The 16,097-nt window shown below is 32.1% G+C and overlaps 3 protein-coding genes across 3 annotated transcripts; 2 read left to right on the top strand and 1 right to left on the bottom strand.

Annotated features, from left to right (window-relative positions):
* Positions 1 to 553: 553 nt before the first annotated feature.
* Positions 554 to 3,235, bottom strand: LOC106385260 (probable amino-acid acetyltransferase NAGS2, chloroplastic). Its single transcript, XM_048777947.1, has 9 exons — positions 2,736 to 3,235; positions 2,562 to 2,649; positions 2,290 to 2,498; positions 2,057 to 2,208; positions 1,541 to 1,982; positions 1,368 to 1,465; positions 1,185 to 1,296; positions 960 to 1,119; positions 554 to 881 (listed from the first exon to the last, which is right to left on the bottom strand). Exons 1-9 carry the CDS (start codon positions 3,096 to 3,098, stop codon positions 664 to 666), a joined length of 1,842 nt encoding a protein of 613 aa, XP_048633904.1. The 5' UTR covers positions 3,099 to 3,235; the 3' UTR covers positions 554 to 663.
* Positions 3,236 to 4,335: 1,100 nt separating this feature from the next.
* Positions 4,336 to 6,589, top strand: LOC106384397 (heptahelical transmembrane protein 4). Its single transcript, XM_013824598.3, has 4 exons — positions 4,336 to 4,566; positions 4,780 to 5,003; positions 5,077 to 5,329; positions 5,788 to 6,589. The coding sequence occupies exons 2-4, from the start codon at positions 4,786 to 4,788 to the stop codon at positions 6,439 to 6,441; spliced, it is 1,125 nt and encodes a 374-aa protein (XP_013680052.2). The 5' UTR covers positions 4,336 to 4,566; positions 4,780 to 4,785; the 3' UTR covers positions 6,442 to 6,589.
* Positions 6,590 to 9,382: 2,793 nt separating this feature from the next.
* Positions 9,383 to 11,280, top strand: LOC106369643 (light-inducible protein CPRF2). Its single transcript, XM_013809771.3, has one exon. It carries the CDS (start codon positions 10,357 to 10,359, stop codon positions 11,095 to 11,097), a length of 741 nt encoding a protein of 246 aa, XP_013665225.2. The 5' UTR covers positions 9,383 to 10,356; the 3' UTR covers positions 11,098 to 11,280.
* Positions 11,281 to 16,097: the final 4,817 nt, after the last annotated feature.

Here is a 16,097-nt window from a genome sequence, read left to right as displayed (position 1 = left end):
TGTTTTTATTTAGAAAACAGCACATAAAAGGTAAATAATTGAAATAAATAGTTACACATTGATACAGAATGTTTACGTGTATATATATATATATATATAGCTTTTGCATTTGAGAAAAAAAATAAAAATATGAAAAAGTAGTGGGAACTGCTTTTGATATATGTGGCTGGTTTCACTAGAACTCTCTCTCCCTGCATCTTTTGATGAAGTTTTTTGCCTCCCCATGTTAGTATTGGTACGATCTTTTAGCTTCGCTTTTTAAGCTAATCCTTTTTTTTAATGTGCTAGTAGCTTCTTTTGGTCTGTTTTCTTGTTTATAAAGTCATGCAAAAAGCAGATTAATACAATAAAAAATCAACTGGTTGTCCCATTTTGCTTTAACTCGAATCAAAACCTTGTTGGGTCCATTTTGTTCCCGGACTTGACCATTAAACACATCTACTAAAAATTGCCTAACTTCATAGGAATGTCTTTAATTTAATCCCATGATGTAAAGGTTAGTTTTGAGGATCATTTTAAACTATTTATTTTTTCTAATTCGTCAGTGATAAAATCGATTAAGTAACTCTTATGATAAGTTCAGAATCAAACAATATGAAAGTGTTTTTACAATATTGCTCAGAGTTTTACTTTTGCTTGCTTGATATGTTTTTTTTTTCTGCATTATATCCTCAGAACTGAAATGCCACTCCTATCAGGTAGTAACTTCTTCATGTAGTACTTTGATTTTCTAGAGAGGTTGATTCTTTGTCTTCTGGTCTCTGGTATCACCTCGATTGAACATTCTTGAAACCCGCGTCTCACGAACCAGTCTGCTGTTCTTGTAGTAAGCAGAAACAGCTTCTCTAACCCGAGTGACGAAGCTTTCTTCTCTATGTAATCTGCAGAAACAGATTCGTTGTGATTCATTGATCTTTACTTGATAGAAACGTCTTTGCGTTTAGTTTAGTTTTACTTACCTAGCAGTTTATCGCCTTGGCCTTGACCGCGGCAATCTGATGCAACGGCAATGGCTGCAACTTCTCCGCATTTGTCTTCAAAGAAGGGAAACAGAGCCGCACAAGCAATGATTTGACCTTCTCTTTCAACAACCACAAACGATTCCAAAGCTCGCAGTAACTGCACTCAAAGATCAAATCATTAACAACAGACTGAGATGTAATGAAGATAGGTAAGGGTTTAACCTCCTCATCGGTTCTGCGAACCAGAATCCCAGATTCCTCCAAGGGTTTGATGATATGTCTAATGCCTGCAAGATCATCCACTTTGGCATCTCTTGTTCCTTCGTACACATCACTGCGGACAATGCACATAACAGACTTAACAACACTGTAAGAACGATAAAGACCGAAAACAAATGTGTATACCTAGCAACCATAGTCCCCATTCCATCTCTTTTGAAAAGTTCCAGCAATAGAACTCCACTTATAGTCCCATCCAACAAGTGTACTCTTTTGACTCCGCCCTTTCAAAACAAATGATTTCACTTAAAACGGTGACCAATAAGAATCAAGACCAAGGTTTTTCATTAAACACTCACTCTGCAGACAAAAGCAGCAGCAGCCAACTCAGAGAGATACCCATTTAAGCGGCTTAGCCTCTCTTCACCACCGATAGCAAAACCTTGCTCACCAGACCACAACCCGTTCCCATTTTCAAATCCAACACCGTTCTGAAAGATTGGAGTGTGGTTTCCGTTTCCCCAAAACGGTGGTCTCCCGTTATGAGGATAAGTATCCTTACCGTTGGTGTTGTTGTTGTTAGGAGGTTCGTGGTAAGTAATACTTCCATCTCCGACAGCTTTTACGTAATTAGCAGCAATGTCGCTTTGCTGTGCCCGTTTTCTCACTAACATATCTGCTTCTTGAAGTGTCAAGAAACTAATAAGATGTCCACTCTCATCAAGAATTGGACCGTCCATTATGCAGATTAGCTTGTCAGCTCCTATAGCTAATGCACAAGCTGTAGCAACCTCATAGGTACTGCCAAAAGTAAAAGGTCTGTCAATACTAGAAAGAGTCTAAATCTTTTTAAAGGTTAAGTAGAGTGAGCATACTTGCAATTCAAGACTTCTCCGGAGCTCGAGTGGCCCAGATTCCTCAACAAAACTACAGAACCACCGTCAAGCCTCTCACAAATCCGATCTACATCTATCTTCTTCACTTCACCTGTGGCTCCAAAGTCAACACCATCAACAACACCTCTTCTCTGCACCACATCAACAACAAGTCAATCAGTCATAGAAACCGAATATAATGAAAAATATCAAGAGAGTTGAAAAAAACTCACTTTTGCTGCAAAGAAGTTACCAGTGTCGACCCTGACACCTATATCATGTAAGCGACTACTATCACCATGCCTACGGATATTGCAAATGGAAGGTCCAGGAGATAGTTTGGCCTCAAGCATCACTGATATTGCTCCAGCAGCTTCCTTGGCAGCCTGCAAAGATGCTTCATCCGTTACTCTGTAACGTCCCACATATGTAGCCTCGCGTCCTGCAACTCACTTATTAGGCTCCTAATTGAACAAAACTAGATTCAAGGCTATCTATTTCTGACCTCTCTCAGACAAAAGCTGGTCGATTTGCTCTTGAGTTCCAGGAACTAGGACAAATCTTATTCCCAAATGATGAAGAAACGCAATGTCCTGCACACAGCTTTAACTGAGACAAACCGTCGAACACCTTGTGCGCGTCTTTGACATAAATCAGTGAGAGGGAAAAAAAACGAAACCTTTAAAATGGGATCACAGTAAGGGCCGTTAATGATCTCGCCGGAGATAACAACGACGAAGGTGCAGCCACGGTGGGCCCAGAGATAAGGCCAAGCTTCACGGAACCAACGCACAAACTCTTTGTCGTCCACCGGATGCTCAGCCTCAACATCGCGGCCTGCACTCGCCGCGTATTCGTACATATTGCATTTCGCCGCCAGAGAACGAACCGGTTTAAACCATGGAGAGCTAAACCGGGTTTTGCTAGGGTTCAGCGTATTGTTCGGTTTGAAAGACGAAGGTTCGCTTCTTGTTTGGCGAAATTGGAAAGGAACGTGAAAGTTTGAAGAAGAAGCGGAACCCAGCAAAGCTCCTCGCTCCATTCTCTTTAGGAAAATTCAACTAAATTTTCAAAAAAAAAAAGGAATTAAACAGACAGGAGACGGCGGTCTATAGTCGGAGATGGCGGCGGCGGTAGTTGCCAAACTCTTTTAAATGTCTGGTCGTGAGAGTTTTGTGTCTTTACGTGGGGTCAATGTTGTTCGATTCCGGTTAATGAAATGATGGGAAGTTGGTTCAACCGGTCACTCCTGCACTATAACCAGTCTCGGTCTGCATCTTTAGTCAAAATGGGCTTTTAGTGAATGTTTTGGGGTGCTCTACTGGGCTAAACCCATTTAAAGTAGAACCAAGGAATGTTTTAAAGTTAAAAGTGCATAAACCCTTTTGAATTGTCACCAAGGTGGGCTTTAAGGAATGTTTTAATGTCAAAACTGAATACATCCCCTTAAACCCATTTAAAGTGTCACTATAGTAGGCTTTTAAGGAATGTTTCAATGTTAAAATTGCATAAACCCCCTAAACCCATTTAAAGTGTCAAAAAAGTGGGCTTTAAGGAATGTTTTGAAATTGTTACTCATTATCTTTCCTTACGCCAAACATGATATGACTTTTATATAAAGTGATCATGATTAAAGAGTGTCATTGTGTCAAGTTACAATCGTCACAGTATATATATTTTGGGATTACGTACCGACATAAAACTAAAAGGTGGAAAATAACAAGCCAGAGAGAGAGAACACGAATATCTCTCGGTTATCCGAATCAAGTAAAAGTGTATAATATTCCCACGAGACACCTAAAGATACTCACTCTTGCACGGTAGAATAGATATTTCGTTAGGGTGATTGCGACATGTTAGGTCTTTCATTTATGCAAAATCATACATAGACAAATTCACTATGTATGCTTTTTTTTTTTGCTGAAACACTTCACTTTGTATGTTGCAATGAAGTCTACTATTAATCCCTCTTTTCCCTTCAAATACTCAAAGAAAGCATTGCATGATGCCATGATTAGTTGTTGATTTCATGTAGTTGATAATTTCGTGCCAAATACCGTAACTTATTTTATAAATTATAAAATCTCCAGAGAGAGAGGAAAAAAAAACAGTATTGTACGAGTTGTTTGTTAATCGAATTCGATGTTTTCCAAATTCCTCGTACGGCAAAACGTAGAAATTAAATTGCTTTGGACCAGACTAAAACAAACAGAAACTAAAAGGGCCCTACGGTAATATGCAAACAAAAACAAAACTAGTGGTCCAAATTTGAAAAGAAATAAAAATATCGTCAAACCAGAAATATAATAATAGCTTTGTGGTTTCAGAGCTTCCATCGTCGTCTCGTCTTCATCCATCTTTCTCGTTTTCTCGCCTAACAGAATCTCTCTCTTTCTCTCTTCAAAATCTATTTTTATTTACTTTCATTCTTTCTCTCTCTTCTCTTGCTCGTGGTGATCAAAAGATTTCTCTCTCGCCGCGAAATCGAAGAACCACGCTTCTGGATTCAGGTAAATCTTCTTCTTCTAATTCCTTCTCTCAATTTCCTTAAAGCCCTTTCTATATTAAAGCTTCTTTCAATCAAAAGCTCGATCCTTTCGCTTCTGAATCAGCTCAATCTCCACATTTTAACTCCTATTTCTTCGGAAAGTTCAAGATTTTAGCATAAAGCATTCATCTTTGAATTAGATTTACATCTGTTTTGTTGAATTCGTCTATATTAGAGGACAATGGGTGGCGAGGCAGAGATCAAGCAACGTTTACAACCCAATGCGAAAGGGAAGAGACTCTGGCAGAAGGTGAAGTACCAACTCGTGGAGTATCACGCATTGCCTGCTTACCTCAGAGACAACGAGTACATCCTCGGCCACTACCGTTCCGAGTGGCCCATCAAACAGATCCTCCTCAGCATCTTCACTATCCACAACGAGACCTTGAACGTCTGGACGTAAGTATTGGATCAAAGCTTTCTTGTCTTTAAAACGTTGAGAATCTTGAAATTTTTGGGGGATCTTTTGCAGGCACTTGATTGGGTTTTTCCTGTTTCTGGCGCTTACTATATACACAGCTACCAAAGTCCCCAGCGTTGTTGATCTTCACTCGCTTCAGCATCGTTTACCTGATGTCCCGAGGAAGACGGATCTTCACAAACTTCACTCTGATTTAATGTCTCGTCTTCCTTCTAGTCCTTCTAAGTGGCATGTCATGGAGCTGCTCTATAACTGTCTCCCTGAACGATTCTCTCATGGCAACAACACTGACATGTGTGTCCTGGTAATCAAAATAATTAAAAAAAAACACAATCTCTCTTGTTTATTGCAAATGATATCATCAGTGTTCTAAAATGTGGTGTAAGCGTCCGCTTAGCTGGTGTTTTCGTGTTATATAGTGTTTTATGTGAACTTATATAGTTCAGACACATAATAATGTTTTTAGGGTAGTTGACGGTACTGTTTTTTATGTTATATAATGTTTTATGCGAATTTATATAGTTTGGACTAGTGTTGAGTGAAACGATTTTTTAACTGTCTTTTAAAAAAAATCAGCGTAGATTCCTTGTTTAAACAATAATCCTCTATACGACAGCTAACCACGGCCTAGCGACTTTTAAAACATTGGTCCGTACGTATAATAATAGCGTTTAAACGAACATTATACTGATACGAATTTTAAATATTAGTATTCAAAAAGTTAAACTATTAATATCCTTTCTTTGTAAATTGCATTTGCAGCATTCTGTGAAGGAAGATCTTGCAAACATGATAGCTCCTTTGATCTTCAGGCCAATCACTCGCTGGCCCTTTTACGCTTTCCTAGGGGGTGCTATGTTCTGTCTATTAGCAAGCAGCACCTGCCACCTCCTCTCCTGTCACTCAGAGCGTGTCTCTTACATAATGCTAAGGCTTGACTACGCTGGAATCGCAGCTCTGATCTCCACTTCCTTCTACCCACCTGTCTACTACTCCTTCATGTGTGATCCATTCTTCTGCAACCTCTACTTAGGATTCATAACAATCTTAGGCATCTCCACGGTGCTCGTCTCGCTCTTACCAGTCTTCCAAAGCCCTGAGTTTCGCGTTGTGAGGGCCTCTCTTTTCTTTGGAATGGGATTCTCTGGAGCTGCTCCGATACTTCACAAGCTGATCATCTTTTGGGACCAGCCTGAGGCGCTTCACACAACGGGTTATGAGGTTTTGATGGGGTTGCTTTATGGGTTGGGAGCTTTGGTTTATGCGACTAGGATTCCTGAGAGGTGGATGCCTGGTAAGTTTGATATAGCTGGACATAGTCATCAGTTGTTTCATGTTTTGGTGGTTGCTGGTGCGTTTACACATTATAGAGCTGGGCTTGTGTATCTCAAGTGGAGAGACATTGAAGGATGTTGAAGATTTGATGATTTGAATCTTTCTTTTTGTAGCTTCACGAAAAAAAAGTTGGATTGTGTAAAGTCTATGTGTAACCAAATGCTTTTTTTTTTTTAATTTGCCCTTGATCCTAACCCCAACACAAAGGGTCGGGTCATGTTCAAAACCAGATGAAATTGCATAGACATAGTTCTCGAAATTTGTAAAAAGAAAAAATATTTATTGATATGTTACTAAATCATCTAGAACCATATGGTTCAGATAACTCTTACTAAATTGCATAGCCGTGCTAACACATAACTCTTAACACTAGATGGTTCACTTCAATGCTTTGCACCATATAGAACCTTAATGAATCGCAATAAGAAGAAATAGATTTAAGTCCATGAGGGAGGATCTTGGAGAGTTTTGAAGGGTCTGAAAAAATGTCTAAACAACACGGGGTTTTAATCGTGTTAGATTGGCGGGTTGTCGTGAGATATCGCTGGAAAGGCCCAAAATGTTAATGTGTTACGTGAGGTTAAAGCTAACCTTGGGTTTTATTTTGGGTCAAAGTTGCCAATATAAAGGCCCTATGCAATACAGGCCACACCATGAAGAACTCGAACATCACAGATTCACAGGTGGTGGTCTATTTCATTTTGTTTGTTCTCGGCCAATGATGGAACTACACATGAAAAAAAAATCTCAAACGATCTCACGAGAAACCGGCCGACCTTAAAGTTGCAAAGCAAAAAAAACAGTAGACACGTAACAATATGCATAAATAATATTTGACCATATGCATGCATGGACATACACGAAACACATTGTCCGTATAAAATAAACGAGCTATAATCAAGGAGAACCCTAATGACGTACCAAATGACGAGACGCGCAAAATCTCAACGAACAACCCACCACAGTCATAGAAAGCAAAAAGACATTTCTAAAAAGCCATAATTAGTGGATTCATTACGTTGCTTTGCATCCATTAACTCATACGTAAACACGCACACACATAAAATAAAAATATGTGTTCTGGATATAAAGCTGACGTTGGAAGGCGACAAAAACCTACAACATTAAAAACAGAAATAGTTGCTGTTACAACTTCTCATAGTAATGTAGAAACAATTTGTTGCAATAGAGCGACCCGTAAGATTGATTTAAGCAAAAATAAAATAAAAAAATTGATTGATATATATTTAAAATTTATAAACGTAATATATTTACAACTAACTTTTTTTTAGAAAGAATAGATGTTGTCAAATACTCCAATTTAAAGGGAAAGAGTGTTGCATGTTAACATCCATTTCCAAATATGACTTAGCGACACATCAAGTTTTGTACCAATTTACAAAGTTGTCGTTATATTGCTCATTTTCAGTAGTGGTGAATAACTTTCTATGCGTAAATTTTGATATAATTCTATAAAAGATAGATCTTACTTTAATAAGTGTTTGCCTGCCCCTCGACTTTAATAAAAGATTTAATTAAACTTTATATAAAATATGACCTAACCTGTATCCGTCGGCTTATAACATATATAGACAAGCGGTGTACGTATCCAGACTATATACGCATCGAAACTGATAAATCTTTTCCTCGAGCAAAAGAGAAGTTCGTTGATTAACGAAAGGGTAACGAATAATGTATTCTGAATGATTCGCAATATCGCATGTACATTATTTGAATTATATCCAAGAAACTACTTATAAAATTTTCCAGATGCCAATAATATATAAAGAAATATCGATGGGAGTATATAGTTTTCTAGTATTATTGTAGATGGGAGGTTTTAAGTTTAGAGGTTTGTATTAAATAACCCCATTTCTCAACATAATAGCCGACATATGTATATGTGCAATGTAATTAATGTTGATTCATACTATAAAAAATGAAATTGGGATATTGTTGAAAAAGCTAATCTCTAAAGCTTTATTATTTGAAAAAGCTAATATGTGAAAAATCAAATTGGGACATTAAAGTTTGATTTTACATGAGACCGAACTAAAGACTTATATAATGTACAGATTCACATAATCGTATATCGATATATATTTATATTTTTGCACTCGAACATCGATCTCGATATAAATTAAATTAAAAAAAAAATAAATTGGAATTATTAAAAAGCCATTATATGAAGCTCTTTTTACTGGACACTAAAGTTTGATTTCACATGAACCTAACATGAGACTGGCTAATTAGAAAAGTATATTTGTATTTGTTGTCTTTTATACTTTATTATATACGTATGAAATGCATGTGGCTGTTGCTCCACATATACTTTTGAATCCTAAATGAGCTAATTAAAGTTAGTCAGTTTTCTGATGTAATTATAATAAATGGTTATAGTTCAACAATTAAAAACATATGTTGATCATAAATTTGTAAATGATTTTTTTCTTAAATTTTTCTAAAAACTTATTGTGTGATCTAATAAGCACAAATTTCCATCCTCGTTAATTATTTTTGCCTTACAACAAACAACAGAAATTAGAACGTTCTTAAATAAAAGCTACTGCAATATATATAAATATATATACATGTGTGTGACATTATGAAATGATATGCAGCATTTTAACCATAAAACAATTCAGCGTTAAAATTATTGATTCTCTTTATGTATTATCTTGGTTTTCTTGGGTTCTCAATATTTCTATTGAATCAACTAAACCTAATAATCTAGCTCTAAATTTTCTATATACATTGGTAGATTGTTAACTTCTCACATTTCTCTGTTCTCAATATTTCTTCTGAATTACCAACTAAACTTAAAAATCTCGAAATTTCTATATACTTTGAATCGGCATATTGATGGTTTATCATTCAATGTTACCTTATAGCAAGCAACTATATACTTTTGTGTCGTAGGTTATATAGCCTTATAGGGTTCTTTACATAAAGTATTGGTCTCATATCTCATGCAAAGCACCATGTTGGGTTCAGTTTATGTGAAAGTGTTCCTTAGATTCTCTATTTCTTTTCGGTTAATTAATTTTACTCCACTCTTTGTCTACTTTTTTTCTTTCTTTTGTAGATTGAAATGATGATTCTAGTCCCTCTTCGGTGTCCATCCCGTGTAAAAAGAAATCTAGAAGATTTTTTTTTCTTTTTCTTTAAGAAAGATGACTAAACAAACAGGGAACACCAAAGAACCAACTCTATCGTGGCTGTCAGTATCATAACAAGTATACGTTCACAAAACAAATATAAGGGGGTTTCTGGATTTGAAGAAAGAAAAAAAGTTGATTGTGATAATATCTTGTATATAAATATTCCTTTTATGTTGAAGTAATTATAAACCCATGGATGCAGTGAAAAACTGTTCATTAGAGAGAGAAATCAAAATGAATTATGATCAAATAAATGGATTGAACTACTTGTGTAATGTTTTCATTAATGAATATATATTTTAAATTAAAGTGTTTGTTCAACATTTTTTCCTGCCGACCACTGGAGCCACAATAATCAATCCCAAATAAATTCAGACGAAGTATTCAATTTCAATTTGAAAGGTACACCTTTTCTAGAAATGAAACAAAGAATGTCATTTACAATTAGGTCTGTGTAGATATTAAAACGTGTAAAATGTGGATTGTTATCTTCATCACCAAGCTATTACATATATTTGGTTTATTTGAAAATTCAAAATTTCTATAAAACAAATAATTGCTATATGGACCTCAAACGAGCAATGGTGCCCCACAAAATATTTTATGCTTTTACAAAAGTTGGCTCCAAAAATTAAAATTGCAAGTTTTTAACCCCACCATAGTGCAAGATGACTCAAAAGCTGTTAATACGGTTGGTATACGGTCATATACAGTATTTGCATATGACTAAAATACCCTTCTTTGTTTGCCCATAAATATCAGCCTCCAACAATGCAATTCTTCCCTTTTCCCCCGCTAATCACTCATCTCTCTATTAGAAAAAAAATAAGCAATTATGTTGTCCACTGTACCGGCAATTTCCTTCCTGGAACCGGGTACGGTTAATCACTTTTCAGGTTTCCAAACCGGATTCACTCCTTGGGAGGGGGACTGCTTTGATCTCCTTTCCATGAACCAATTTTTGATTGAACCGGCCGTTCCCAGCCCTTGTTATGGTGAATCCGACTCTGGTCTCGTTAGAACTAATTCTGGTTTTGATGATATTAAAACCGGTTCTGACGAATCTTGTGCCGGTTTCATCAAACCCGGTTTTGAGGACACCGTCAGTTCACAGGGCCTACTGTGCACTCAAGGAGACAAACCGGACCCGGATGACCCAAAACAATGGACAGCCCTCGCGAATTTTGAACCGGGCGAGAAGAAGCATAACCGGAATAAGCTGATTCAACCGGAGATGACCGACGAGAGGAAAAGAAAGAGAATGGAGTCAAACCGGGAATCAGCGAGACGGTCAAGAATGCGTAGACAGAGTCACATTGATAACTTAAGGAACCAAGTAAATCAGCTCGATCTGGAAAACCGTGAGCTCGGGAACCGGCTCCGGTTAGTTATATACCACCTTCAACAAGTGAACACGGACAATAACAGGCTCGTGACGGAACAAGAGATGCTCCGGTTAAGATTCTCGGAGTTGAGGCGGATTCTGATTCTCAGACAACTTCAACAACAACAACAGTGGGAACTCAATAACAGGAGAATGATCATGTATGAACAAAACCCATCTACGATCATATGATTTAAGTAAATAAAAGCTTTGAACATCTAGAACATTAAGATCAAAGAAAAAAATATCTCTCTATGTATATGAAAGGTTAGGAAGAGAAAATGATATTTTTCGAATTTTCCTTTCTATTTTGCAACTCTGAGAGAAGAATGAAAAAAACTTTTTTTTCGTTGCACTATCATAGGAATATATAGTGGTCGTGGTATTGTAAATAACTCAAAGAGTTATCAAATTATTGCAATGATATAATATTATTCGTACTTAGTGGACATCTTTTGTGCGCACTAACATGACATCAATACCAATGAGGCTCACGATGTTAAAGTAATCATTTACTAGTATTTGTTTTATTAAGTTAAAGCGCTAAAGTATTGAACCAGCCAACATAAAAATATAAAAGGTTTTTTTTTGTCAACACTAGGGATTAACCCGGGCTACGCCCGGGATTTTTATTTTTGCTAATTTAAGTTGTTAAATTATTTATATTTAGGCTATGATATATATTTATATAAATGTTAAATGCATGTCATAATTAAAATTTATTTTTAAATTTTAACACGTTAAATTAACATATTTTTTACTATTTAAATATTTTTTTTGTAATTTTATTGGCTATCTAGTTATCATATTTAGCAAAACTATCTTTTGAGTGTTGGAATAAATGTTTTAGAGATTTTATTAAACTGCAGTGTATTTTCGGATCGACCACATGCTCAACATTCGATCGATCCGTAAAAAGATGGTCGATCTCCTTGGCCAGGTAAGTACAATTTTAGCAAAAATATCTTTTATTTTCAAATATTAAGTATATAACTATTCTTTTTAATATTTTTTTAATTGTATTTTTTGATTAAATTATTATATTATAATGGTTATGTAAATATTTTTTGTGATGTTTGAATTTGTGTTGTTCGTATACTTAACTTAGATGATATTGATGTTTAATAATTTATTGTTTTCTGGAAATAGAAAATAATGATATTTCAAAACGTATCTAATACTTGTTAAATGATAGTATAATGTAAATTACATCCATTATTTGAAAATAACCATTTGTTGTTTTTATTTTTATTTTAAATCAGAAATTATTTTTATTTAAAAACATTATTCATATATAATATAATAGTTTAAGTTTGGAAGATTAATATATATATATAAATTATGTATATTTAAAAAAAAAAATTTAAGATATTATATATTGAGTATCTAAATAAAAGCTGAATTTCTTATCTTGAAATCAGATATTTATATTTTTTGTCTTCATGTTATACTCACCAATCCATCATTGATATTTATAACTCAGTATGTTTTAAAAAAACTTAGTTTTAAGTAATAAACGAATTTAATAAATTAAATTCATCACCTATAATGTTCTGTAAACTATATTTGAAAACTCTCTAAAATTATATTTTAAGCATAATATTATTATTATTTAATTTAAGTTATTTTAAAGCATAATATATTTAATCTTAATGTAATTTCCCATTTTTAAAATTTAGTATTTACTTATATTATATATTTACTTATTATTTACTTTTCTTTATATTGTGTATTTCTATTTCTTATACTTTCTATTTGCTAATAATTTTATATTTTAAGATTTATTTACATTTTAAGATAGATGTTTAAATACTAATGTACTTTTTCCATTTTTTTTAAATTGAGTATTTCCTTTTCTTATACTTTCTATTTACTTAATATCTATATTTTACATTTTAAGATAGATGTTTAATATTTAATGTACTATTTCCATTTCTTAAAAATTGTGCATTTACTTATTATTGTATATATAATTCGTATATTTATATATTTATAATATTTACTTATTGTTTATTTTTCTATATATTTAGTATTTCTCTTTCTTATACTTTGTATTTAGTTAATGTCTATATTTTATATTTTAAGATATATGTTTAAATCTTTACATATTTTTCCATTTTTAATGTAAAACGGCAATGTTTAATAGAAGAACTTGGACAAATAGTCAAATAGTTATATTTATGTTTTTTTTTTTTTTTTTTTATAAAATGGTAATGTTACATTATGAAGATAACCCGTTTTTTTAGTGAACAATGGTAATCTTACATATGTTTAATGTAGTTTTTCCATTTTTATGTTGTATGTTTACATATTATTGTTATTTTTAAATGTAAAATGGTAATTTTGCATATGTTTAATGTAGTATTTCCATTTTTTATGTTGTATGTTTACATATTATTTATTATTTTAGAAATTATATATAATTTGTTTTTTACAAAATAGTAATGTTACATTATGGAGATAAACCGTCTTTTTTTTTAGTGAAAAATGGTAATCTTACATATGTTTAATGTAGTTTTTCCATTTTTTACTTTGTATGTTTACATATTATTTTCTTAAAATAAAAATGTAAAATGGTAATCTTACATATGTTTAATGTAGTATTTCTATATTTATGTTGTATGTTTTACATATATTTATTATTTTCGAAATTATATATAATGTTTTTTGTTTTTTTATAAAACGGTAATGTTACATTATGGAGATAAGCCGTTTTTTTTTTTTAAATTTAAAAATAGTAATCTTACATATGTTTAATGTAGTTTTTCCATTTTTTTATGCTGTATGTTTACATATTTTTTATAATTTTCGAAAATAATAAAATTAAAATATAAAACTATATTTTATGCCACGTGTCATCTTTCGAGATTATATTATATATTTACTTATTATTTATTTTTCTTTATATTGTGTATTTCTATTTCTTATACTTTCTATTTACTAATAATTTTATATTTTAACATTGATTTACATTTTAAGATAGATGTTTAAATATTAATGTACTTTTTCCATTTTTTTAAATTGTGTATTTCCTTTTCTTATACTTTCTATTTGCGTAATATCTATGTTTTACATTTTAAGATAGATGTTTAAATCTTAATATACTTTTTCCATTGTTTTTAAGTTGTGTATTTCTTTTTCTTATATTTTCTATTTATTTAATATCTATATTTTACATTTTAAGATAGATGTTTAATATTTAATGTACTCTTTCCATTTTTTAAAAATTGTGCATTTACTTATTATTGTATATATAATTCTTATATTTATATATTTAGAATATTTACTTATTATTTATTTTTTATATATTGAGTATTTCTCTTTCTTATACTTTATATTGAGTTAATGTCTATATTTTATATTTTAAGATAGATGTTTAAATCTTTACGTATTTTTCTATTTTTAATGTAAAACGGCAATGTTTAATAGAAAAACTTGGACAAATAGTCAAATAGTTATATTTATGTTTTTTTTTTTTTTATAAAATGGTAATGTTACATTATGAAGATAAACCGTTTTTTTAGTGAACAATGGTAATCTTACATATGTTTAATGTAGTTTTTCCATTTTTTTATATTGTATGTTTACATATTATTGTTATTTTTAAATGTAAAATGGTAATTTTACATATGTTTAATGTAGTATTTCCATTTTTTATGTTGCATGTTTACATATTATTTATTATTTTCGAAATTATATATAATTTGTTTTTTACAAAATAGTAATGTTACATTATGGAGATAAGCCGTCTTTTTTGTTTAGTGAAAAATTGTAATCTTACATATGTTTAATGTAGTGTTTCCATTTTTTTATGTTGTATGTTTACATATTATTTTCTTAAATTAAAAATGTAAAATGTTAATCTTACATATGTTTAATGTAGTATTTCCATTTTTATGTTGTATGTTTTACATATATTTATTATTTTCGAAATTATATATAATGTTTTTTTGTTTTTTTTATAAAACGGTAATGTTACATTATGGAGATAGGCCGTCTTTTTTTTTTGAAGTGAAAAATAGTAATCTTACATATGTTTAATGTAGTTTTTCCATTTTTTATGCTGTATGTTTACATATTTTTTATAATTTTCGAAAATAAGTAATATTAAAATGTAAAACTATATTTTATGTCACGTGTCATCTTTCGGGATTATATTATATATTTACTTATTATTTATTTTTCTTTATATTGTGTATTTCTATTTCTTATACTTTCTATTTACTAATAATTTTATATTTTAAGATTGATTTACATTTTAAGATAGATGTTTAAATACCAATGTACTTTTTCCATTTTTTAGTGAACAATGGTAATCTTACATATGTTTAATGTAAATTTTCCATTTTTTTATGTTGTATGTTTACATATTATTGTTATTTTTAAATGTAAAATAGTAATCTTACATATGTTCAATGTAGTATTTCCATTTTTATGTTGTATGTTTTACATATATTTATTATTTTCGAAATTATATATAATGTTTTTTGTTTTTTTTTTTATAAAACGGTAATGTTATATTTTGGAGATAAGCCGTCTTTTTTTTTATGTGAAAAATAGTAATCTTACATATGTTTTATGTAGTTTTTCCATTTTTTATGCTGTATGTTTACATATTTTTTACAATTTTCGAAAATAAGTAATATTAAAATGTAAAACTATATTTTATGCCACGTGTCATCTTTCGGGAGAAATTTTTTCCGCTGATGTGGACGCCCTATGGAGCCTCAAAAGTTCCCTTTTATTAGTAGAGATTTAAAAGTTAAAACAAGCCATCTCAAATTCCCAATGCTAATTAAATTTTATCACCACTAAATAGATATCAATCAATCTGCCAATAGTTCACTACTCATATCGGCCCAAAGACTGCTGGATCTGTAAGCTCGGCCCAAGCCAACTATTGGCACTCAGCCCTAACCATTCTTCTTCTAGGCTTTGGGCCTTTGCCTTTGAATGGTCTTGTTGGTTTCACTGGTTGTCACAATTACATAGCAAGAAAACCCTAGTATGGATCTGACCTAAAGAATCAAAGGTATTAACTTAAGAATCAAGACGGTTATTATATTAGGTTATCATGAAACTATTCAAGATTTAAGAAATCCAAAACGCAGTACAAAAAGAAGAGCAATGCACCAAGAAACAAATTAAAAAAAAAAAAAGGAAAAAAAGACAAAGCCCGCTCATGACCAGTT

This window comes from Brassica napus, chromosome A1 (genome assembly GCF_020379485.1).
Source record: "Brassica napus cultivar Da-Ae chromosome A1, Da-Ae, whole genome shotgun sequence".
Classification (NCBI taxonomy): Eukaryota; Viridiplantae; Streptophyta; class Magnoliopsida; order Brassicales; family Brassicaceae; genus Brassica; species Brassica napus.
Note: the sequence above shows the minus strand (reverse complement) of the source record. Positions and strands in the feature narration are given on the sequence as shown.

Coding starts and splice junctions, on each gene's coding strand:
- LOC106385260 (XM_048777947.1), bottom strand. CDS start 3,098: ATGGAGCGAGGAGCTTTGCTGGGTTCCGCTTCTTCTTCAAACTTTCAC. Junction 1,466..1,540: donor CTGCTGCTTTTGTCTGCAGA/GTGAGTGTTTAA, acceptor TTGTTTTGAAAG/GGCGGAGTCAAAAGAGTACA. Junction 1,120..1,184: donor TTCGCAGAACCGATGAGGAG/GTTAAACCCTTA, acceptor CTTTGAGTGCAG/TTACTGCGAGCTTTGGAATC.
- LOC106384397 (XM_013824598.3), top strand. CDS start 4,786: ATGGGTGGCGAGGCAGAGATCAAGCAACGTTTACAACCCAATGCGAAA. Junction 5,004..5,076: donor GAGACCTTGAACGTCTGGAC/GTAAGTATTGGA, acceptor GATCTTTTGCAG/GCACTTGATTGGGTTTTTCC. Junction 5,330..5,787: donor ACACTGACATGTGTGTCCTG/GTAATCAAAATA, acceptor TTGCATTTGCAG/CATTCTGTGAAGGAAGATCT.
- LOC106369643 (XM_013809771.3), top strand. CDS start 10,357: ATGTTGTCCACTGTACCGGCAATTTCCTTCCTGGAACCGGGTACGGTT.